This window comes from Lepidochelys olivacea (assembly GCF_965140295.1).
Source record: "Lepidochelys olivacea isolate rLepOli2 genome assembly, chromosome: 3".
Classification (NCBI taxonomy): Eukaryota; Metazoa; Chordata; order Testudines; family Cheloniidae; genus Lepidochelys; species Lepidochelys olivacea.
Genome location: NC_140413.1, coordinates 24,132,878 through 24,158,204, shown reverse-complemented (window position 1 = coordinate 24,158,204; position 25,327 = coordinate 24,132,878). Strand labels below are relative to the sequence as shown.

Sequence of the window (25,327 nt, the reverse complement as noted above, 5' to 3'; positions counted from 1 at the left end):
CCGACAAATAAGATTATTGTCTCTCTGCAGAGAGACATTTTTTCTTTATCATTGAACTGTGCTGATGTTGACCTGGACATAACAATGCACTCGGGTTCTCCTCATCTTCCTAAATCGCTCCGTGAAGTTCAGTAATTGGGGCAAAGTAGCTCAAGGAAACTCTTGACATGATCCACTGCCTCAGGCAACTGAAAGGTGTCATCCTTGCAGCACTGTAATTGTTGTTAAATTGGCAAGGATCACGGATGGGCTTTGAAGCAAACATTATTTTAACCTGTCTATTCCACTTAGTACAGGTTGATAGTGATCTATCTGAACACTGAACCTTTGAGTCACTGTATGTATTCTGAACAAAATACAAATGATGAAGCCATCAGAAATTGCATCAGGTGTGTGTCTCGTTAATTAGCATACTGCATGTTATCTCCAGGGTGTCTTGTCGTGTTAGGAAGACTGTTAACGGTACTTTTTTTTCTTTTTCTTTTTTTTTTTTTGATCCTTACGTAAATGACATTCAGATAACTAGGTAGTATTGTATCACACTCCTGGGTGTTTAAAGTTCATGAGAAAGCAATTAAAATAATGGACTACAATCACAATGTACCCCCTGTAATACTGCCTCTAGAGCTGATAGCATTCTGGAAAGTCAGCATGCCCTTCACCCACATCTAGCCATATACCCTGTAACTGCCAACCAACTCAAAACAAAAACTAGTAGATAGATGCAAATATGCAATCTGCATGAGTAGATACTTATTTAAATAATTTGCATAAATTCTGCAGTCCTTATATGTGTAAAACCTCCCGCTGACTTCAGTATGTGTTTTGCCTGAATAAGGAACACAGAATATAATTAAAAATGAAATACAGAGATTTGATCCCAAAGTTTATTTACTAAAAGGTCTCCTTGGAGGTTGGATTTAATCCATTTCATGAGAAATGTAGTGGAGTAGTTTTGTTTGCTCATCACAGCAATGCAATGTACTGGATAAAGAATACCATTGCCAGTGGAATGCATAAAATATTTTTATGGCTGAGCAGATCATTTAGTTGATGGATTGACCTTCTTTTTCTGCTTACAAGATGTCTATAAACAAAGAGCAATTTCTTCACATGTTCTTACGACTCACATTTGACTTTTTTTAAAACAAATTGCCCCCTATCCATTTTTTGTGGACATTTTATTATGAATAATCAATATTTGATATACAAAAACTGAGCTATGTTGGTAATTGTGATTGGTCACATCAGTTACATGTATTATTTTTGTTCCCTGATAGGATGAACATATGAGGATTTAAGTGAGATGTAATTGATGCATTGGCCTTCTGCTAGCCTGAAGCATAAGGGAAAATTTCACCTTCGTCATATTTGTCTTACAGTATGTCTACGCTGCAATCTGAGGTGTGATTTCAGCTCAGGTGGACATACCTTTGCTAGCATGGCTAAAGCCAGGTCTATGCTACAAAGTTAGGTCAACGTAAATTGCCTTATGTCAACCTACCTGTGCATGTGTCCGCACTCAACTTTGTCTCCGGCCGATGTAAGCGCACAGTTACAGCGACACGGTAAAACCACCTTGCCAAATGGCGTGGAGCTTTGTGTGACCTGTGTTGACCCCAACAGACCACCAGCAGCTGTTCTACAATGCCCTATGACAGTGACCACTCTGCTTACAGTTGTAAACTCCACTGCCCAGAGGTCACAGAGACCATAAGTCTCCTTTCAAGAAGAGGCATTTCAGAAACACCTGGGAAGTTTTAATGGGGATGGGGGAGCAAACCTAGTAGCTCTCACTTGTGTGTGCTACCCAAACGACCATGCCAGCTCCAGTCACTAGACACAATGTTTTCTGGAGTTGAGAGGAGGTAAGACTAGAAATGTAGATGCAGCAGTGCGGGCTTCAGCAACATGAGGTGGTATCTAGAGCCCCAGGCATACCTGTAAAGCCTGTGCTGAGGCCTGCACTGCCATATCTATGCTGCTATTTTTAGCTATGCTTCGGGTTTCCAGGTATCCGGTTTTTAACTGGAACGCCCAGTCCAAAAGGGACCCTGGCGGCTCTGGTCAGCACCGCCCACTGGGCTGTTAAAAGTCTGGTTGGTGCAGCAGGGTCCTGGGGCTAAGGCAGGCTCCCTGCCTAACCTAGCTCCATGTGGCTCCCAGAAGCAGCCGCCAGGTCCTTGCGGCCCCTAGGCACATGGGCAGCCAGGGAGGCTCCACGTGCTGCCCCCGTCCCGAGTGGCAGCTCGGCAGCTCCCATTGGCCGGAAACCGCGACCAATGGGACTGCAAGGGTGAAGGCTTGGGAGGTTGCCCCAGTCTGCGCATGCCAAGGCTCCTTGTGGCTCCCGGAAACAGCGACATGTCCCCCTCTGGCTTCTACATGTAGGGGCAGCCAGGAGGTTCCACACACTGTCCCCACCCTGAGTGCCACCTCTGCAGCTCCCATAGGCTGGGAACTGCAGCCAATGGGAGCTGCAGGGGTGGTGCCTGTGGACAGGGCAGCACGCAGAATTGCTTGGCCGTGCTTCCGCATAGGAGCTGGATGAGGGACATGCCGCTGCTTCCGGGAGCTGTTTGTGGTAAGCGCTGCCTGGAGCTTGCACCCCCGACCCCCTCCCATGCCCCAACCCTCTTCCCCAGCCCTGATCCTGCTCCTGCCCTCTAAACCTCTTGATCCCAGTCCTGAGTACCCTCCTGCACCCCAACCCCTCATCTCTAGCTGGAGCCCTCACCCACTCCCGCACCCCAACCCCCAATTTTTTGAGCATTCATGGTCCGTCATACAATTTCCATACCCAGATGTGGCCCTTGGGCCAAAAAGTTTGCCCACCCGTGCATTAGAAAGTTGGCAACCTTAGCCATGCTAGTGCAGTTAAAGCTAGCGCAGGTATATCTACCCATGCTGCAATTATACTTCAGATTGTATTATAACCATATCCTTGGTAAAACAGTCAAACATTGCTTATTCTCTTTTATTTCCCCAGATCCAAACACCCCCAAATATGGGGGAAGTTTTAATCATGCTGTGAACTTTGTGGTGAAGGTCAAGTTTTTAAAAGTAATCTAGGTGTCTAAAGGTGCAGATAGGTGCCTTACGGTAATCTTACCAACTGCCTACCTTCATTTTTAGGTGCCTAATATCTTTAGAAATCTGGCCCATTTAAGTGCTTTTGGGTGTCAAGCTTGAGACACTGTGTAGGGTGGGTGTTCACCATATTTTGAAAATCAGGACCCTCTAAGACTTTTCATACTGGAAACCCAAAAACTGCAACTCTCCTAATCACTTTTGAAAATCTTGTCCTTGGGCTTATTTATACATATTTTAGTTAACTTACAAGGTTAGGATCCGATCCTGCTACCATTGAAGTCGGAGGGATATTGCTCTTGACTTCCATGGTAGCAGGATCTGTCCCTTTGTTAGTTGTTCTTGTTCAATTCAGTAGAAAAGTCCTTGAAATTTGAAGATCTCTTCTCAACTCTGGAGAGATGTCTGAGGAGCCTACACGTATGCACAAGGATGTATATAGCTGCAGACTAATTGGCCACAAGATAAAATACTAAAAATCAATAGGAGCTTGCTGTGTTTAAAAAATGCAGTAATAAAACAGTGACATCAATCCAACCATGAATCAATTTAATGTTTAGCATGGTAGTGCTTCCTTTTCTTTACCTGTGATTGACAGATCAATTAATGCTTTGGAAAAAAAACCCTCCCACCATAGTAGTTTTGTCAAACACAAATATGCCATTAAAATAGCATGACACCCATTAAGCTCTAGATTGTATCTGTAAGGCATATCCTTACCTTGAATGTGTTGCAGATCTGCATTATCCTAGTGGGAGCACCAGAGGCATTCCTTTTAAGTCATAGGGTCTACTCCCATAAGTGGACATGGTGAAGCCACCTATATTCCCACTCTTTGGGCTTGTTTACACTTACCGGATCAACGAGCGGTGATCAATGCATTGGTAATCAATGCATTCTAGTGAAGACCCGCTAAATCGACTGCAGATTGCTCTCCCATTGACTCCTGTACTCTACAGGATCGAGAAGAGTAGGAGGAGTCGACAGGAGGGCGTCTCCCGTTGAAATCACATAGTGTGGACCCCGCGGTAAGTAGAGCTAAGCTACATCGATTTGAGTTACACTATTCACGTAACTCAAATTGCGTACCTTATATCGAATTTCCCCTGTAGTGCAGACAAGGCCTTCTTTGCTCCCCTTTGGACATAGAGGATCTCATGGGAAGCACCTCTGAACAGTTATGAGGTCCCCAGACTGCAAAAGCTGTAACACTGGCCTTAACCAGGCCATGCAGTGGGTAGGGAGAGGATCCTGTACTCTTCCCCACCCCCCCGATCCTGGCTAGCACTTATGCAGCCATGCAATCACTAAACTGGAAATAATTAGGTTCCAGTATTTTCTCCTGATGTTTACAGCAGCACCCCATATTATTCCTTTCTTGTTCACACAATGAATGGGGTTCCTCGGTGCTATGATAATACAAATAATAAATAGCAATAATTTAATACATGCTATGAAAGAATTCTGACCAGGCCTCTTGAAATGTCCTCCTGCAATCTGGGCCTGATTCAAAGTCCACTGTTGTCTAAGGAAGAACTTCAGTGGGCTCTGAATCAGGGCCTTTATAAGCAGGAGTCAGTTGCCCTGTATACTGTGCGTTAATGTTGATTATTATCCTCTTAAAACAAAGTGGCGGATGCTTGCTTACTGGAATTATTCAAATGAGTAATCAAATGGAGGCACCATTATAAATATGCATAATGATCTGCATAATCAATAAGGAGTTATATACTGCAAGTTCAACAATGGTGCAGTGTTTTAAAGAATTGTTGAGCACTAAAATCTTCCATTAGTTACAATGACTTCAATAAGTCAGCAGTGGGCAAAATTTTCGTCTTATTTCTTTAGTATACTTAGTTATCCCAAATTTAATTAAATTTTTCTCTTGATTTGATCAGCATAAAAATAAATGGATTTGACAAGGCATTAAGGCATATTCGGGCCCACTGAAGTCGATGGCAAAACTCTTGTTGATGTCCATACAGCTAAAATTTGGCTCACTATTTCTGTGGCATTGGTGTTGAAGCTGAAATGTTAAGCTCAGGGCACTAAAGTATCACTTGAACAAAGATAAAGATTTCCCACTGGAAATTAATAAACAAAGCCTATTTGAATTGACATCGATGTAAATCCAGAGTCACTTCGTGACTTCAGATAAGGTATTCTGGGTGTGAAACCAGAATTTGCGTCAGGACCATGAATGAAGTGGAAAACCATGTAAGGATTGAATTCTGACACTCTTATTCCAGGAGTTGGGCAAGGTGCTTCTCAATGTACATGTAATGCCGACAGACCCCAGTTGTCAGCGGGCAGGATTGAACCTGGGACCTCTGGAGCTTAGTGCATGAGCTAAAAGCCAACTGGCTGTTAGCTAAAGCTGTAGAGCAAACTCATTAATCTCTCTCTTCAAGTGGTCTCCGTGCCATTAGATGGGACAGAGCACCACACCCAGGAGGTGTGTGGGTTACATACACATCACAGAATTAGGCCTAAGAGGCCGCAAAGGGATGTGACTTTGGAAAATACTCAGAGTGAGTGTAACTCCTGTTATCAATTTATTATCTTGAAAGCTCCTATTTGCAGATGCATACAAGATTGTAGTTTATGCTATAAATGGAATGGATAAATCATGTAATCTCTCTTCACCATGGTTTCTCATATATAAAATGGAGATAATAGTACTTCCTTTTTGGTCTTATCTAATTAGCCTTTGGCTTGAACAGTTTACAATCTGTCTCTTACTATGCCCAATGCTTTAGCACAATGGGTCCCTGATCTTGGCTGCACAGTAATTAATCCAGTTGCTAAAAATAAACATGTCAATTTAATTTTGAAAGAAGTCATTTAAAGGGCTTTACAATATTATCATAAATGAAGAGCTATTTTCCCACTGAAGAATGTCAGTTTCCACAGTTCTAATACAAGAACGGATTGAGGTGTCTGCTGTACAAAATGAGTTAAAAAAACCCCCTCTCTGGCTACACATCTGCTTTTGTAGAATTGAAACTACTTGTTCTGGTAAATAACTTCTGGGCCTGATCCCACAACTCCTATAGATGTGAGAAGTCTTGCTGGCCTCCCTTTGGGTCTGATCCCACCAGTCTGATGAATTAGGGCTAGTTAGTGCTTGTGACGGAGATACTCCAAGCCGACGGAAGAGAGCTCTCCCATTGGCTTAACTCCTGCCTCCGCGAGAGGCGGTAGCTATATCGGTGGGAGAAGCTCTCCTGCCAGTACAGCGCTGTCTACACCAGCGTTTAGGTCGGTATAATTTACGTCACTGAGAGGGTGTGGATTATTCACACCCCTGAGTGACATAAGTTATACCGAGTAACCTGTCATGTAGGGAAGGATTTATATGCACACAAGGGTTTTAGCTTCTGATCCTCGGTCCCCTCTGTCCCCTGACTGCCCCTGGATTCCCTGCCCCTAACTGCCCCCTCCGCTGCCCCATCCAACCCCTCCTCTCCTTCCTGACTGCTCCCCTGGGACCCCTTCCCCATCCAACCACCCCTTCTCCCTGACCACCCCTGGACCCTCCGCCCCTAACTGCCCCCTGCCACCCCATCCAACCCCTCTCCTTCCTGACTGCCCCCCCACCCAGGACCCCTGTCCCATGCAACCACCCCTTCTCCCTGTCCCCTGACTGCCCCCTGCCACTCCATCCAACCCCTCCTCTCATTCCTGACTGCCCCGGGACCCCTGCCCCTTACTGCCTCCCGCCTCCCCATCCAACCCCTCCTCTCATTCCTGATGGCCTGCCTGGACCCCTGCCTCCATTCAACCCTTGTTCCCTGGCCCCTGACCACCCCCTGAATTTCCCTGCCCTCTATCCAATCCCCCCTGCCCCCTTACCGTGCTGCCTGAAGCTCCAGTGGCTGGCGGCGTGGCTGCACCACGACAGGCAGCCGCACCGTGCAGCACAGAGCATAAGGTCAGGCTGGGCTCTGCAGCTACGTGGCCCCAGGAGCTCACAGCCCCGTTGCTCAGAGCATTGTGCCGGCGGTGCAGTGAGCTGAGGCTGCGGGGGAGAGGCCGGGGGCTAGCCTCCCGGACCAGGCAGGAGGGTCCCGTGGGCCACATTTGCTCTAAAGCAAAGGTTTATAACTAAGGAAAGGAAAGCCCAGGGTAAGGTCTCCTAAAAATGTTAACAGACATTTTCTATGGTATAATCTGCCTTTTTTATCCAATTTAGCCTGAATAATATATTTATGGTGAAGGTGTGTAGATATTAAAATGCCCTTTACTTGTGTCTACCTACAGGTACTCCTTACTTGCTGAGACAAAATATTTCTGGAAGTGCCATCTCTGGAAGCTGCTCTTTCCAGAAATGACATTTCAATGTGAGTTTATCAGCATAACCATAATCTATAGGCATGCTGTTGCAGAGAAGGAAGTACTTCTGGAACTGATACAGGTCTTAAGGAGGAACTTTGCATCACTACAGGTGAGTAGCAAGGCAGGTAACAAAATACCTGTGGTGGAATCTTCATGAATGCAGATATCCAAATGTGGGTGAGAGATGTCTGCAAAGTCAGGAAAGGAAAATGAAGAAAAGCTGTTTAAAACAGACTCTTGAAATGTTTTCAACCAAAGAGTGACAGGAATATAGAATGCTCTTTAAGGGAAGGGTGTAGATTAAGATGTGTTGGCATCATGTAAGAAATAATAGCATGCCCCCTGAGTGAAAATTATATAATAAAGAATGGGATACTACAGGCCAAATTTTCAGCTGGTTTAAATTGATGTAGCTCCCTTGATTTCAAAACTGATTAACTCATCCTCAGGATCTGGCCCTAGATGCTTAATAGTCTGAGTACATTTTCCTTTTAGTCCCAAAATTTGTAATTTCATTTACTTTTCAATATGAATATTAATTTAAATTTGATAGTACTAGAGGAAAGGAGTAGTAATAAATGAAGGGGGAAAAAAAAGAATAAAATAGTTTCTGGTTCAGCATTCATCTTTAAGTTTGCTAACTGATTTAATCACCCAGACTAATTTAAGTCTACTTTAGTGGAACTGTTAACAATGTATTTGTCATTTCATTTCTTGTTTTTCAGTGTAGCATTTCCACAGTAAATGGAGATTGGAAAATAATTGTAGCAAGAGCAAAACTGAATTAAATTTTCTAATAATATGTTATGTTCTTTTAGGTGCAATGTAATCTTATGGGTTAGTGCCTCGGAAGCCAGCAACAGAACTACTGTGTTCAAAATGGTTTATGGTGAATTTTTCCATAGACCTGGGAAAGATGAGGAACTTATCCACTTGAATGTGGGTGGCTTTAAGCAATCAGTTGATCAAAGTACTTTGCTCCGATTTCCCCAGACCAGACTTGGAAAACTGCTCAAATGCCATTCTGAAGAGGCTATCCTGGAACTGTGTGATGATTACAGTGTTGCAGACAAGGAATATTACTTTGATAGGAACCCTTCTTTCTTTAGATATGTTTTGAATTTTTACTATACAGGTAAACTGCATGTCATGGAGGAACTTTGTGTCTTCTCCTTCTGCCAGGAAATAGAGTACTGGGGGATCAACGAGCTGTTCATTGATTCTTGCTGTAGCAATAGGTATCAAGAAAGAAAAGAAGAAGGTCAAGATAAGGACTGGGATCAGAAAAGCAATGACAGAAGTATAGACTCTTCCAGTGAAGAATCATCCATATTTGAAAAAGAGCTGGAGAAATTTGATAAACTGTGGCTTGGTGAAATACGAAAGAAAGTATGGATCAGAATGGAAAACCCTGGGTACTGCTTATCAGCCAAGTTAATTGCAATTTCCTCCCTGAGCGTAGTGCTAGCATCTATTGTAGCCATGTGCATCCACAGCATGCCAGAGTTCCAAAGGTGGGATGACAATGACAGAGAGATTGAAGACCCTGTTTTGGAAGCCGTGGAGATAGCGTGCATCGTCTGGTTCACCGTCGAGTTAGTGATAAGGCTCGCCGCAGCTCCAAGTCTAAAGAAGTTCTGGAAAAACCCTCTCAACATCATAGATTTTGTCTCTATTATTCCATTTTATGCTACCTTGGCTGTGGACACAAAGGACGAAGAAAGCGAAGACATTGAGAATATGGGGAAAGTGGTTCAGATCCTACGGCTAATGAGGATATTTCGCATCCTGAAACTGGCAAGGCACTCTGTAGGACTGCGGTCTTTAGGTGCCACTTTGAGACATAGTTACCAGGAAGTTGGACTTTTGCTTTTGTTTCTGTCTGTCGGGATTTCTATATTCTCAGTTTTGGTCTATTCAGTAGAAAAAGATGATGATGAGTCAGAACTGCACAGCATCCCGGTCTGCTGGTGGTGGGCAACTATCAGCATGACCACTGTCGGCTATGGAGACACTTTCCCGGTCACCCTACTGGGAAAGTTCATTGGTAGCATTTGTATTCTCTGTGGAATATTAGTGGTGGCCCTTCCAATCACTATAATTTTCAACAAGTTTTCTAAATACTATCAAAAGCAAAAGGATATTGACGTAGACCAGTCCAACAGTGATCACAAAGAGAAATGTAATGAGCTACCTTATTTTAACATTAGGGATATTTATGCAAAAAGGATGAACTCCTTCATTTCTAGCCTTTCTTCAGTAGGGATTATAGCCAGCGATCAAGATTCAACAGACGCCTCCAGCATCCAAGATATTGAGGACGTTTATAACACATCTGTAGAGAATGGTACTGGAAAATGAGTTGAATCATTTTCTCTTTCCTTTATTTCTGTTTTCAGATATTTGGTTAATGCAGATTTATAAACTCCAGTGAATTTAAGAGCACTTAATTCTCAGGGTACTTAACTGTCAGCCATATTTGGACATTCTTTGCTCTCATGTTGTCACACAAGCTTTATTGTTTAGATGTAGCTTAAAAATATACCTCATATGGCAATTTAGTTTTCATATGACTAGTTCTATGCATTTTGGGAGTGTGGGGTGGAAAAAGCTGAAAAATGGTATAAATTAAATGCAAGTCTAATGTTTGTTCCTGCAGCAGTCTGATTTATACAGAATGTGTTTTTGTAATATATTGCTATTTAGGTAACTGCAGATTGCTAATATGTGGGAAATACAGCACAATTAAGTGAAGTTTCTACATGCAAGTATACTTGCAAAAAAAAAAAAGCCATTAAAATATACGTAAAACTACATTCACTAAGATGACATGGAGATTAGGAACCTAATATGCTTCCTGAGTCAGGATGGGAAATTCATTGGGGGGGGGGGGGGGGGGATAGCTCAGTGGTTTGAGCATTGGCCTGCTAAACCCAGGGTTGTGAGTTCAGCCCTTAAGGGGGCCATTTGGGATCTGGGGCAAAAATTGGGGATTGGTCCTGCTTTGAGCAGGGGGTTGGACTAGATGACCTCTTGAGGTCCCTTCCAACCCTGGTATTCTATGATTATGTTGTTACTCTATGAAAGCATAATATTTATGAATTTTTCCTTCCAAAGTCGGAACACTTTTTTTAGATTTAAAAAGAAATTGTACACACGGAGCATGTTTCTCTATATGGTTTTGTTCCTTGTGTAGTCAGTTACACCTGTATAAAGTGAGTGGAAAAAGGGGTTAAAACACTGTGGTTGAGATCCTGTGCGCACCTCTAAAGGGCCCAGCACAGAATTTATAGCCCAGGGGTGGAGGGCTAGGGGGCCTGTGATGGGGTCTTCAGACCCCACATTAAGGCTGAGACAGCACAAAGGCTGAAGCAGTACTGGGCCTGGAAGGTCCCGCTCCTTCCAATGGTAGCAGATGACAGAACGAGGAGTAATGGTCTCAAGTTGCAGTGGGGGAGGTTTAGATTGGATATTAGGAAAAACTTTTTCACTAAGAGGGTGGTGAAACACTGGAATGCGTTACCTAGGGAGGTGGTAGAATCTCCTTCCTTAGAGGTTTTTAAGGTCAGGCTTGACAAAGCCCTGGCTGGGATGATTTAACTGGGAATTGGTCCTGCTTTGAGCAGGGGGTTGGACTAGATGACCTTCTGGGGTCCCTTCCAACCCTGATATTCTATGATTCTATGATTCCTTAGCCATTGTTGAGCATGGTCGTTTCCTCCAGGAGCAGCATAAAGGAAGCTCCAGCAGCTCCAGGCAAGAGTGTGAGAGGAGAAAAGAGAAGTATTTTGTGGAGGAGCACTGCTCTGCAGCAGCAGGAGTAGAAACTGCTACTGAGGGTGTCTGGCTGTGATTTCCCTCTGTCCTGATACCACCCAAAAGGCTGGTGGAACCAGGGGCAAGGGCACCAGAGGGTTATAGGCATTGGCCCTAGACTGCGGGTTTGAGGCAAGGACTTTAATGCAATTGTAGTCACATCCCAAACTGAGACATAGGGTGCACTGGGAAGTGGCCTAGGGGACTGTGAGCAGTGGGTGGGCTGAACCCAGGACATCCCACACCACTACAATTTCAGGACCCTGGGCAGGGACCCCTGACTCCCATCCCCAAGCCAGTCCAGCAAGGCCTCAGGCAGAGTGCCAGGGACACACTGAACTGAAAAAGAGACTGAGGTGTCAGTCCCTGCTACAGTGTCTTTAAGCCACCTTTGTGCTGTTCTGGTCCTGGGCTGCTCTGGGGGCAGGAGAGGCCCTTGGCATAACTTTGGGTATATCTATACTGCAATCACAGGGTGTGACTGGCTTTTGGTTAGATGTACCTGAGCTAACTATCTTGGGTCTCAGAGCAATGAAGCCGAGACACCATGGGTGGTACAAACCTGCCTGGAGCACTGGTAGTCGGGCAGCTAGCCTGTGCTGAAGCATACGCGACTGCGGTTTTATTGCTTCGACACATGAGCTGGCTAGATTAAAGCTAGCTCAGGTATGTCTGCTTGAGTTGCAGTCACATGTAATGACTGCAGTGTAGCTGTACCGTTAGGTGGCTCTGGTGGTCTGAGTTATGGCAGCTTCCCTGAACTGGCCTACGATCTACAGCATGGACCAGAATCTCTGCCACACTGCATGCTGCAGCCACCAGCATGCCCCTGGCATGTCCCTAACACCAGGATTTGTGAGGGGGGTTCTCAAAAGTCAGCCTTAAGGCAGTCTTCCATGGTGATGGCACTGGGATAATCCTTCTCCAGCCAAATACAGGATGTTTAGGGCTACTATATACCACGTCAGACCGTTAGCCTCTGAGTGAAATTCTGGCCCTGTTGAATCCACTGGGAGTTTTGCAGTTGGCTTCAGTGGAGCCAGGATTTCACCGTATGATTATGATTTGGGGGTATTATACACCCATTTTATACTCCTTTTGTCCTTTAAATGACTCTGCAAGGAGCAGGCCCATGGAGAATCAGACCCCTTGGCTTTTTCTGTTTTTTTTTTCCCCCTCCCCCTTAAAGGCATATTTTGTTTATTATTAATTGTGGACCAAATCCTGAAGCCTTTAGCCTATACTCAGCCAGAATGCTTATCAATGGGAGTTTTGCCAATGAAAAACAAAGGCTAGATCTTATTCAGCACCTGCAGAGTGCCCTAGAATGCTGTGTAACTGGTGGTGTTCATACATGCGTCAGGATTTCTGGAGCTGCATAGCTGGGCAAGGCAAGCCAGCAGAGATGGGCTGATAGATTTGATGACACACAGATCCACTGACTCTGCTTCCACCCCACATCATAGGCTGCAAGACAGCAGAGTGGATCATCTGCCACACTCTGTGTGGAGAGGACGATTCCTTCTTAGGTCCTTCAGAGCCCCCTCACGCTAAACCTAAACAAGCTGTGCAGGATTTGTGGAGAATATTTTAAGCTGTGTAGGGACTTCAGAATTTGGCCCATTCTTTATATAGTACCATAAATGTGCATGATGCTTCACTTACAATTAAGGCAAGAAGACCAGTTCTTCTCTCGGTTATACTATCAAGAGCAGAATTTAGCCTTAAATATGCCTCATTCTTGCTCGACAATTAGTGTTACAAAAATGCCATGACTGTTTTCATCGGCAGGGATATTTAACACAAACCACACAGGAAAAAACCCAACAGCAAAGAAATTACTGAGTGCCCGAAGAAGCCCTCTCTGTAGCCTTCACATATAAGTAGGTTTCAGAGTAGCAGCCGTGTTAGTCTGTATTCGCAAAAAGAAAAGGAGTACTTGTGGCACCTTAGAGACTAACCAATTTATTTGAGCATAAGCTTTCGTGAGCTACAGCTCACTTCATTGGATGCATAAAAGTGGAAAATGCAGTGAGGATGTTTTTATATATACAGACCATGAAAAAATGGGTGTTTATCACTACAAAAGGTTTTCTCCCCACACCCCACTCTCCTGCTGGTAATAGCTTATCTAAAGTGATCACTCTCCTTACAATGTGTGTGATAATCAAGGTGGGCCATTTTCAGCACAAATCCAGGGTTTAACAAGAACGTCTGAGGAAGGGGGGGGGGGAGAGGGGGAGGGAGGGGGTAGGAAAAAACAAGGGGAAATGGGTTACCTTGCATGATGACTTAGCCACTCCCAATCTCTATTCAAGCCTAAGTTAATTGTATCCAATTTGCAAATGAATTCCAATTCAGCAGTCTCTCGCTGGACTCTGGTTTTGAAGTTTTTCTGTTGTAATATCGCAACTTTCATGTCTGTAATCGCGTGACCAGAGAGATTGAAGTGTTCTCCGACTATATCATTCGTAGCAATGTGATATATGCCATTATGTGCAAGCAGTGCCCTTCTGCCATGTACATTGGTCAAACTGGACAGTCTCTACGTAAAAGAATAAATGGACACAAATCAGATGTCAAGAATTATAACATTCATAAACCAGTCGGAGAACACTTCAATCTCTCTGGTCACGCGATTACAGACATGAAAGTTGCGATATTACAACAGAAAAACTTCAAATCCAGAGTCCAGCGAGAGACTGCTGAATTGGAATTCATTTGCAAATTGGATACAATTAACTTAGGCTTGAATAGAGACTGGGAGTGGCTAAGTCATCATGAAAGGTAACCTATTTCCCCTTGTTTTTTCCCCCTCCTTCCTCAGACGTTCTTGTTAAACCCTGGATTTGTGCTGGAAATGTCCCACCTTGATTATCATACACATTGTAAGGAGAGTGATCACTTTAGATAAGCTATTACCAGCAGGAGAGTGGGGTGTAGGGAGAAAACCTTTTGAAGTGATAAACATCCATTTTTTCATGGTCTGTGTGTTTAAAAAAAAAAAAAAATCCTCACTGCATTTTCCACTTTTATGCATCTAATGAAGTGAGCTTTAGCTCACGAAAGCTTATGCTCAAATAAATTGGTTAGTCTCTAAGGTGCCACAAGTACTCCTTTTCTTTTCACATATAAGTAGATTGCATTTCAGCAGATGGAACTAGATCTAAAGCAATGCAAAATGCCATACTGCTCACTAAAGTGCTATTACAACCTTTCCTCAGTGAACTCTTTAAAAAAAAAAAACCAAAAAAAAAACCAAACTCAGATAGTTGGAAAGAAATAGGAAAACATTATTCTATGCTCTACATATAAAGCATTATCCAAGTAACACTGCTTATGTAGCTTTTCCATGCTAAACCTCAGCTTCGAGTGATGCCGTGTAATTTTGCAGTAAAAGACATTTTAGCGAAAGTTCTTGGTCTGTCCCATGAAAACTCCTTAAGGCTGTCACAGCACACTTTAGTTAACTGTTTAACTTCCTTTGAACTGTTTTTTTTAAACACATGGATGGATTTTACACCCAGAAGCTCATTTCCATAGCTAAGCTCCAGAAAACAGAAATACGTATTCATTCACATTCCATCTACTGTGCATCATTTAGACACCTGGGGTGAAATTCTGGCTCCACTGAAGTCAAAAGTCCCATTGACTTAAATGGAGCCAGGATTTCACCCTTGGTATTTTCTAAAGGAAATATGTCTGATTTTTATCTGGATTTTGTATTCTGTGTCAAGGAGAGAGAATCAGCAAGGCTCCTACTTGAACTACTCCCTGCCTGCTGCCCTGATTCATTATTCATGAGCAGGGAGTGTGGGTAGATTGCCAGTTGTAGCTACAGTTTCACCTCTCCCCATTCCAAAGAGGTGGGGATTTGGTGATGCTCTTGTACTGGATTCTGTTTGTGCTTCTTTCATCTTTCTCTTGTCACAGTGGTACCTCGCTGACGGGCTTCAGTAAACTACAAGGTGCCAAATTCTGTCCCAAGGTACTGCGTGTTGGTGTAAGTCCAGAGCAATTCCACTAGAGTCTGTGGAGATACTCTGGATTACTCAGGTGTAACTGAGAGCAGAATTTAGCCCTAAATCCATACAGAAAACAGCTTTCGAGGTTCCCTGGTGTCCTATAAGGCAGAGCAGTGAGACTAGCCTTATTACCTGCACTGGTGCCCTGAAACCATGCCTGGAATTCATTGAGTCCCAGAGCAGGACCAGGTGGTGTATGATTCTCCCACTGTTACTGAATCTGATGCTCACTTGTGGACCCCTCCCTCTAATCAGCATTCCTTCTATTAGTGGTGTTTAGTGTACTAAGGGTGTTGTGTTGTATTGTCTTCCTCGCACTTCGTCTTGACTTAGACATACATTATCACTAATAGAAAGTACATCATGTTTACTCCTTGTTTGCTTTTCTATTTCCCGGCTTCACACATTTTTCCCTTTGAAGATGTTGCTTAAGGTATATTCATCCAACTGTTATCCACTGTGGTATCTGAAATATAAGAGAGCTTTGTTAGGATGTGCATTCCAGCTTAGGTTGTCTTTCATTATACAAAACAGTTTCTCAGCATGTTGTTAGTTTCTGTGTCTTGCTTGCAGGAGCTTTTTCTTTTGATACTCGGTATTGAACATTGTTGCGCAATAACATGCAGCTTTGTGGAATTATGCCCGAGTGTAATAGACAGATACACCAATGCAGTGTTCTGTGCTTCCCAGTTTGAATGACTACCAGTAGGAGATCTGCATCAGAAGTTCCTCCCCTAGCCAAATACCTGTGGTGTTTTGTCTCATGCCATGCTGCTGTATTGTTGCTGCCATTTTTTATGTTGGGAGAAAGGGGAGGCAAAGAAGAAAGTGGGAGCCATCAAGAGAAGGGTGAGGAAAGCAGAAAAAGATGGGAAACTTAGGAAAAAAAATAGAAAAGGAAGATGGGGAACGGGGCAATGGAATGAGAAGAAAGCAAAAGAGGAAACGTGATGGGGAGGGAGTTTTCTCTTTCCTCTCTCTTGCTTTCTCCCTCACTGCTTTTCTTTTATTACCTCCTCTCACCACCCTTAATATCTTTATTTTTGTTTCTTTTGACAGTCACAAAATAAGTAGTGTAGTCCCTATCACAGAAAGAGCTTCTGCCTGAAACTGGAGTTGCTGCTAACTAGTTGACTGAAAGGTGCACGTATGACTTAATGGAGATGCTATCAATGTGTAATCTTGCCATAGCATTGAGCTGCATTTAAAGCTTTTAAAGTAATATCCCTATTTGCTTATTGTAAGAAAGGCCAAAATGCAGCACTAAGCAAGAGAGACAGTCTGAAAGTAAACATTCTGGGCTTAATAAATGGCACATCCAAGTCCTCTTAAACTTGTAAATACAGTACTACTCACTGGTTAGCTGGAAATTAGAAGCATAAATTATATCTTCTCAGAAAGCAAGCTCTACATTGATTTCCATATTAACTGACTCCTGTCTGGGAATGCAAAAAGTATTAGAGAGATTTGTCTGGTAAGAGCAGTTAAGCTGCCTGCACCGTTCTTAGAATGCTTGACATGATGCTGTTCACTAATGCATATATTCAGCCCCTAACAGCTTGAGCAAGTGACAGAAAACTGTTAAGAGCTGGAGAGATTCTCCAATGTCCTTGATTAACTGACAGCATTTTTGAGCCCATTAGTGTCTCTTCACACAAAAAGCAGATGTCTTGAAAACAAAACCAAAATAACCACATCTTGGATATGCAATTGGTATGTGATTCCAATAACTGTATCCCATGAATATAGTTATCTAGCATTTTAGCTTTGGCCATGGCTGCTAATGCATACATTTCCTAAATGTTTAGACTCAGTTAATCAATCTACAGCAGGTGTCGTTAAAAATCAACATTTTTTTGCTCCACAATAATTGTAGAGCTGTAGAGTAGCAGCCGTGTTAGTCTGTATTCGCAAAAAGAAAAGGAGTACTTGTGGCACCTTAGAGACTAACCAATTTATTTGAGCATAAGCTTTCGTGAGCTACAGCTCACTTCATCGGATGCACAGTATGCATCCGATGAAGTGATCTGTAGCTCACGAAAGCTTATGCTCAAATAAATTGGTTAGTCTCTAAGGTGCCACAAGTACTCCTTTTCTTTTTGTAGAGCTGTAGCGTATCTTCTAAGTACAGAAAGATGTCCTGGCTAGCAGCGGAACGTAGGACAGTGAATGTTGAGTTTTTAATTTTCATTTAGTTAGGGCTATGGTGTGATTTGAACTACAGGCCCACTTGAGGCCAAGAGGGAGTAAGATTTGACCCATATGCCTCTAAATGGGCTACTGGGACTTGGGTACGTGCCTGCTTACTGCCTCCTTGGGGCACCATCCTCCCACTTGCTGTCTAGCACAACTGAGCCAGTACAGAATGTGGTAGTAATTTACTCTGATAAAGGCTAATAGTAAATCATTACTGAGCTGGAGCAAGGGTAGAGCAGAGAGGGATGCTCCTGGATTGGTGTGACTAACACTACCCATGCATTACTATGGCCTGTGTCCTTGAGATACCATCTAGTCATTATTGATTACATTTTATAAAAATCTCAGTTGGGGCTATCCAGTGGTCTGGGCATAAATTCAGATACACACTATGAAAGGACTTTCCATACATACATGAATTTCTACCAAACCCATCAGCCCTCTTGCTCCCCAGAACTCCAGGGGAAAAAAGGCTTTGCAGCCTATATAGAAGGTTAACAAACCTGGATGCTGATGGTCCAAGAGGAGAGTGCACTCCAAAGTAAAGGAACCTTCATGGAGAAAATCTTGTCTATACTAAAGGGGATACTGTTGATCTCAACTGCTGCAGCATGGTACAGGGAGGGAGGTGATCTTTCAGATAACCAAAGCCCTACCTATTTACTGGTTTAGGGGTTAAAACCACACCTTGAGTTCCACCTGGTAGCCTATTGGAACCATTCCACTCTGACTCCTTCCCCCAGATGATTTCATGGTTTAGTCCCATGCCATGTAGAGTGCATCATTATAGTCTAATCTTTAACGGCATCCACTTTAATATCTAGGAACACTGGCCTTTTATTGGGGTTGTAAATTAACGCATGGTCTCTGCATTAGAAGTGTGGTGTAGTACCTGAAGAAAGCAGGCTGTATAAGGGATAACTGTATGGCTGGGGAAGAATTGCTTTTGTTAGTCCAGTGTGCTATAACTATCAGTAGTTATGCAAAGCAAAATTTAGGCTGAATACCACAAAAACCCCATTCTAACAGTGACACTCATTGGAGTTTGGCATAACCTCTCAACGAAAGTCCAGTCTCCTGAAGCATTTAAACCTACACACTGTAAGGCCTGGTCTACACTGCGGGGTTGGGAATCAACCTAAGTTACACAACTTCAGCTATGTGAATAATGTAGCCGAAGTCGACGTACTTAGATCTACTCACTGCGGTGTCTCCACTGCGGTGAGTCGACAGCTGACGCTCCCCCGTCGACTTCTGTACTCCACCAGGGCGAGAGGAGTAGGCGGAGTCGACGGGAGAGCGCTCGGTGGTCGATTTATCGCATCTAGACTAGACACGATAAATCAACCCCCGCTGGATCGATCGCTGCCCATTGATCCAGCGGGTAATGTAGACAATTACTGGAGGGAACAATCCTGTACTGGCAAGGAGTTAGACAAGGTACCCCGAAAGTTATTTTCCATCTTAAATTTTTATGATTTCTTGGCTTCATTATAGCCCATGTGAAGTATTCATAGTGTGTGGTGTGTGCTGCATGATTAATGCAGGAATAATATGGGGCCAGATCCTGGCATGAGTTCACAGCCTGTGGGCCTGGATTTCCCTGAGGGCAGGGTAGGAAGGTTCATCCTCCACAGCAGTGCAACCACTTTTTTGGCTGCTACTGTAGCCTAAAGGCCACAGAAGCGACCAACTCCAGTAGGGATGAGTGATGAGCGGCTCCGCATGGTTGCAACTCCATGGGCCAACCCTCCCCTCTCTCTTGCATTCTACAGCACAGTGAACCACAGTAGAACTATTCTCAGTGGTGCATAGGGGACAAAAATACTGAACCTTGTGTGAGGACCACAAATCCTGCCCTTGGGAAGTAGAGCTGCACCAGTTCTGTTGTGGCCAGGCCTTTCCACCGTCCGGGCAGGATGGGGATGACATTAGACAAAAGCCTTTTTGAGCTAGAATTGGCATCAAGAAATACTACAAGAACAAGCAAAACCGAGGAAGTTGTTCATATTTCAGATGCATAAGTGCAGCCTGTTGCAACATGTAATTGTGTGTCTGAATCAAAATGCTTTCACTGAACCACAGTTAGTGATTAGTAAATAATGTTAGCCCAAACCCATTCACTAGTATAAAGTATTTTCCTCTCTTCCCTCCCTCCTGACACTAGGTCTTGCTTTCTAAGTGAGCCTGTCAGAAAGTAGTGATGATGTATTCTTGTTTCATATCGTCTGAAGTTTTCCGGTCCCTAGAACACTAAAAGCCAGGTGTAGGTGGCTTTCCTATCTTTGTTTAGGAATAAACAAAACCAAACAATACATGATCTTTCTAGTTGCCTATCCCAGTTTCTAGGAGCATAGGAACTACCCCTGTGAAACAGCTCAATGGTCCAACTAGTGCAATATCATGTTTCTGACCATGTCTAATGCCCATTTGTTCCAGAGGATGGTGGCCCTCCTGTACTATAGGGAAAATTTCTTCATAACATCTTTTGACAATGAGCTAGTGCGCTGAAGCATGGAAACACTTACTTTTAGACTTTTATCCCAGCTAGTGCAACTACAGGAGCTCTGTTTCCTCAGATAAGTATCTGCCTTTTTTGTTTTGTTTTGGTATTTTTGTTTTCCAGAAGATGTGCTAATTCTGCAGGTCTGGATTATAGAACTTCAGCAAAACCAGGTGGTAGGTAGGTAGGTCACACCTTTCAAAGCCAATGATAAACCTTAAATAATTATTAACAAAAATACTGGAGCTCAGTATAAAAGAGAGGAAGCTGTTGGCAGCACGTTTTCCATGAAGGTCCTCAGCTTTGGAATTTGCTCCTCTCCTTGGCCCACCATACTCTTGATTTGTTAACCTTCTAGAAGCATGGCACCTCATCCTTCCCCTCCCCCAGCTCCTTCACAGGGCCTGGAGAAGGAGGTGGGGTGATGGTCTTGTTTGGGAACTGGGACTGAGGGTAAATAAGGATAAGGGGTCTGATATGCGCAGGGTATGCTGAAAGTAAGGCTGATATAAATAAATAGGATGACATTACAAAGAAAAATTAAAAACCAACATTTTTCATTTTGTTAAAATTGTTCATTAATTTTGTCAATTTTTAGTTAAAAAAAATAATACCTGAACGACTGAAGCTTTTTTTTTTTTAAACAGTTTCCCCACCTCCGCATTTTCAATTTTTTTCATGCTGGAAAAGGTTGATTTGGTCAACAAAACATTTTTTGTTAACGCACTTTTTCTTTTTGCCCAGCTCTAGTTAAGATTGGTGAAATATTAATGGCATGTGGTAGGATTTTATTACAATGAAGTTTGTAATATTGCATATTTCATTTGCCATTAGGGAACCCATAGCATTTGCCTGGGTGATTTTTATATGTTGGTTTACAAATAAAAATATAAAAACATTATTTCACAGGAAAAGGTCCTTGGACAATTGAATCAGAAAGAAAAACAGGAACATAAAAAGTGTGGAGTGGTGTCATATATGGAGTGTCCTCACTTTAATAGTTTCACAGTCCTGTGGGATATTTTGCAGAATTCTCCAGGAGCTGTGAAATTCAGGCTGCTATCCCAGGGAATCTTTTCAAACGTTAGCAGCTTCATTGTCAGTTGAAACAGAATCATTTGAACCCAGTCTTCTATTGCAGACAACTCTCTAATATGTTTGGGGTTTTTTTCAGTTTAATACAAATGTAAAACTGGAGAGACTACGTGATCCTTGGGGAGCATTTTTCTGTTAATCTGTCCGTTAGTTTGTTTGCCACGTGCTTGCTTGTCTGAATATTATTTTGTGGTCTGGTGTGGGGGTTGTGTGCTGAGCCTAGCAGCCTGCTAGCCAACTGGCCTTACTAACGAGCTCTAGCCTGCTCCCTTCAATCATTAATCCCTTTAGGATCCCTTGACAATGGATCGGGGCTAGCTCCTGGAGAATGGAGGTTTAAAAAGCCAGCCCATAGGTGTTCTGTGAAGCTAGCAAATGGGAGTTTTGTGATGGAGTTTAGCGAGGGAGCATGAGAGCCAGATATGCTTAACAAACATATTCTAAACTTAGGCTTATAATCGTCTCCAAAAAACAAGCAAGCAAACACCCCTTCACCCAAGAGTAAAAATAATGCACCCAGAAGTACAGCAGAGTGGTGGGGGGGAGGAGGCTATTAAGTTTATTGCACTGAATGCAGCATGTATGATTACCTGCCTCGTGGGCAGGTGCCATATAAGTGCATTCAGTATAAGCAACTCGTGGCCTTCAGAGACCCAGTCCAGGCCCTTGAGACCACAGTGGTTGAACTGGAGGACCTAAGGGAGACAGGTACATAGACAAGACTTTCTGGAACACACTAGAGTGATCCTTCCCCCAGCCTGACAGCCTGTGTGCTGTTAAGGAGGATGAAAGTCTCAGGGAAGGAGAACATTAAGTTGGAGCAGAGGCAAACTATCCCATAGTTGGGACCCTCTTTCCAGATGATGTCCTGATATCCTATGACACTGAGAATACCCCGGCAGGGGAAGGGTCCCCAGTTATCAGGAAGAGACAGCTAACAGTAATGGGGGATTCAATTATTAGAAATATAGATAGTTGAGTTTCTGATGACCAGGAGAACCACATGGTGAATTGCCTTCTGACTGCAAAGTTTGCAATCTTTTGAGACAGATAGGTAGATATATATGCAGTCTGGGGAGGAGCCCGTGGTCATGGTGCATGTAGGTAACAGTGACATAGGGAAAGGTAGGAATGACCTCCTGGAGGCCAATTTTATACTGCTAGGTAAGATATTAAAGTCCAGGACCTCCATGGTTGCATTATCTCAAATGCTTTCAGTTCCACATGCAGGGTCAGTTTGACAGACAGACCTTCAGGGTTTCAATGCATGGATGAGACAACTGTGTTGGGAGGAGGGATTTAGGTTTATTAGGAAATGGGGAACCTTTTGGGAAAGGAGGAGGCTATACAGGAAGGATGGGTTCCACCAAAATCAAAATGGAACTAGATTGCTGGCATATAAATTTTAAAAGGTCATAGAAGAATTTTTAAACTAAAGGAGGGGGGAAAGCTGACCGGTGTGCAGGAGCACATGGTTCAGACAGAGGCATCCCTTAGTGGAGGATTTATTAAAGGGAATACTCTATATCCTAGTAAAGAGGAGAGGATAGAAATTGGTAAAGTACAGACAGGAACTTAAGAGAAACAGTCAAATGAAAAAGAGTTTCATTCAATTATATCACATGAAGGCAGGCCACTAATATTGACAAATTTTAGAAGTGCTTCTGTACACATCCTAGAAGTCTAAATACTATGATGAGTGAACTTGAGTGCCTGGTATTAAATGAGGATATTGATATAATAGGCAGCACAGAAGCTTGGTGGAATGATGATAGTCAATAGGATATGGTAATACCAGAGTACAAAATATACAGGAATGACAGAGTAGGTCATGCTGTCGGGGGAGTGGTACTATATGTGAAAGAAAGCATAGAGACAGATATAGTAAAAATCTTAAATGAATCAATGTGTATCATAGAATCTCTATGGATAGAAAGTCCATCCTTGAATGATGAGTATAGCAGTAGGGATATACTACTGACCACCTAAACAGGATGGCAGTGGTGATTGTGAAATGCTCAGGGAGATTAGAGAGGCTACAGAATTAGAAAACTTAGTCTAAATCCCCCATTATTATTAACTCCATATTGACTGTGAATATATCACTTATGGAGATAGTATGCAGAAATAAAATTCCTAGACACCATTGATAGACTACAGCTAATGCTGAAATCCACAAGGGGAGATGCAGTTCTTGATTTACTCCGAAGTGGAGCAAAGGATCTAGTCCAAGAAGTGAATATAACTGAACCACTCGGTAGTAGTGACCATAATGTAATTACATTTTACATCCGTTTAGGGGAACGAAATACCAAAGAAACCTAACATGGTACCATTTAACTTCAAAAATGGAAATTACACAACAGTGAGGAAACCAGTTAAATGGAAATTAAAAGAATCAGTCAGAAGAATTCCTGCTAGCTGCATGGAAACTGTTTAAAAACACCATAAGAAAGATTCAGACTAAATGTATTCCCCAAATAAAAAGGAAATAACAGTAAAAGGACCAAAAATTTGCCACCATGGCTAAAAAGCTGAGCAAGAGAGGAAGTTGAGGCAAAAAGGTGTCCTTTAAAAATTGGAAGTCAAATCCTAATGAGGAAAATAGCAAAGAGTGTAAATTCTGGCAAGTTAAATGTAAAAGTATAATTAATCAGGCCAAAAAATAATTTGAAGAATAAGTAGCAAAAGAGAGACAAATTAACAGCATTTTTTTTAAAGTACCCCAGAAACAAGAAGCCTGCCAAACAACCGGTGGAGCCACTGGACGACCATGGTACTAAAGGAGCACTCAAGTTAGACAGGGCTGTTGTGGTGAAGCTAATTAATTCTTTGCATTGGTCTTCACTGTTGAGGATCTGAGGGAGATTCTGACACCTGAGCCATTCTTTTTTGGTGACAAAGCTGAAGAACTGTCCTCTACTGAGGTGCCAGCAGTAATAAGTCACCAGTACTAGATGGTATTCATCCAAGAGTTCTAAATGAACTAAACTATGAAATTGCATTAAAACTGTGGTATGTAACCTACTGCTTAAATCAGTCTCTTTACCAGATGACTGGAAGGTAGCTAACGTAGAGCCGATTTTTAAAAAAGGCACCAGAAGTGATCTTGGCAATTATTGGCCAGTAAGCCGAACTATAGTACCAGGCAAATTGGTTGAACTGATAGTTAAGAACAGAATTATTAGACACATAGATAAACACAATATACTGGGAAGAGTCAATACTGCGTCTGTAAAGAGAAATCATGTCTCACCAATCCACTAGAATTTTTAAGGGAGTCAACAAGCATGTGGACAAGGCTGATCCAGTGGCTATAGTGTACTTGGACTTTCAGAAAGCCTTTGACAAGTTCCCACACAAAGGCTCTTAAGGAAAATAAGCAGCTCTGGGATAAGAGGGAAGGTCCTCTCATGGATCAGTAACTGGTTAAAAGACAGGAAACAAAGTGTAGGAATAAATGGTGGGTTTTCACAATGGAAACAGCCAAATAGCAGGGTCCCCCCAGGCTATGTACTGGGGCCTGTGCTATTGAACATATTCGTAAACGATGTGGAAAAGAGGGTAAACAGTAAGGTGTCCAAGTTTGCAGATATAAAATTACTCAAGATAGTTAAGTCTGAAGCTGACTGAAAAGTTACAAAGGGATCTCATGAAACTGAAGGACTGGGTGACAAAATGGCAGATGAAATTCAGTGTTGATAAATGCAAAGTAATGCACATTGGAAAGAATAATTCCAACTATACATACAAAATGATGGGTTGTGAATTACCTATTACCATTTGAGCAGGATCTTGGAGTCATGGTGTACAATCTTCAGAAAACATCTGCTCAGTGTGCAGCGGTAATCAAAATAGCTAATAGAATGTTAGGAACCATTAGAAATGGGACAGAGAATAAGAAAGGAAAATATCATGCCACTATATAAATCCATGGTACATCCACAACTTAGATGCTGTGTTCAATTCTGGTTCTGCAGCCAAAAAAGATACATAGCAATTGGAAAAGGCAATACAAATGATTAGGGGTATAGAACAGCTTCCATACAAGAAGAAATTAAATAGAGTGGGTCTGTTCAGCTTAGAAAAGAGACAACTAAGGGGGGATATGATAAAGGTCTGTACAATTAAGAATGGTGTGGAGAAAGTGAATAGGGAAGTGTTATTTACCCCTTCGCATAGCATGAGAACGAGGGGTCACCCAATTAAATTAAGTCAGCAAGTTTAAAACAAAGATAAGGAAGTACTTCTTCACACCACACAC

The 25,327-nt window shown here is 42.8% G+C and overlaps 1 protein-coding gene across 3 annotated transcripts in view; it reads left to right on the top strand.

Moving 5' to 3' along the window:
* Positions 1 to 25,327, top strand: part of KCNS3 (potassium voltage-gated channel modifier subfamily S member 3) — a 75,273-nt gene that overhangs the window by 20,647 nt on the left and 29,299 nt on the right. The window contains exons 3-5 of one of the 3 annotated variants that reach the window (XM_084623335.1): positions 4,050 to 4,118; positions 7,354 to 7,537; positions 8,247 to 9,775. In XM_084623335.1, coding sequence (XP_084479461.1) covers positions 8,308 to 9,775 — 1,468 coding nt within the window. In that variant the 5' untranslated portion in view covers positions 4,050 to 4,118; positions 7,354 to 7,537; positions 8,247 to 8,307. Of the gene's footprint in view, positions 1 to 4,049; positions 4,119 to 7,353; positions 7,538 to 8,246; positions 10,025 to 25,327 lie in introns of those variants that run through there. The other 2 variants (XM_084623336.1, XM_084623337.1) reach the window with 2 other exon arrangements.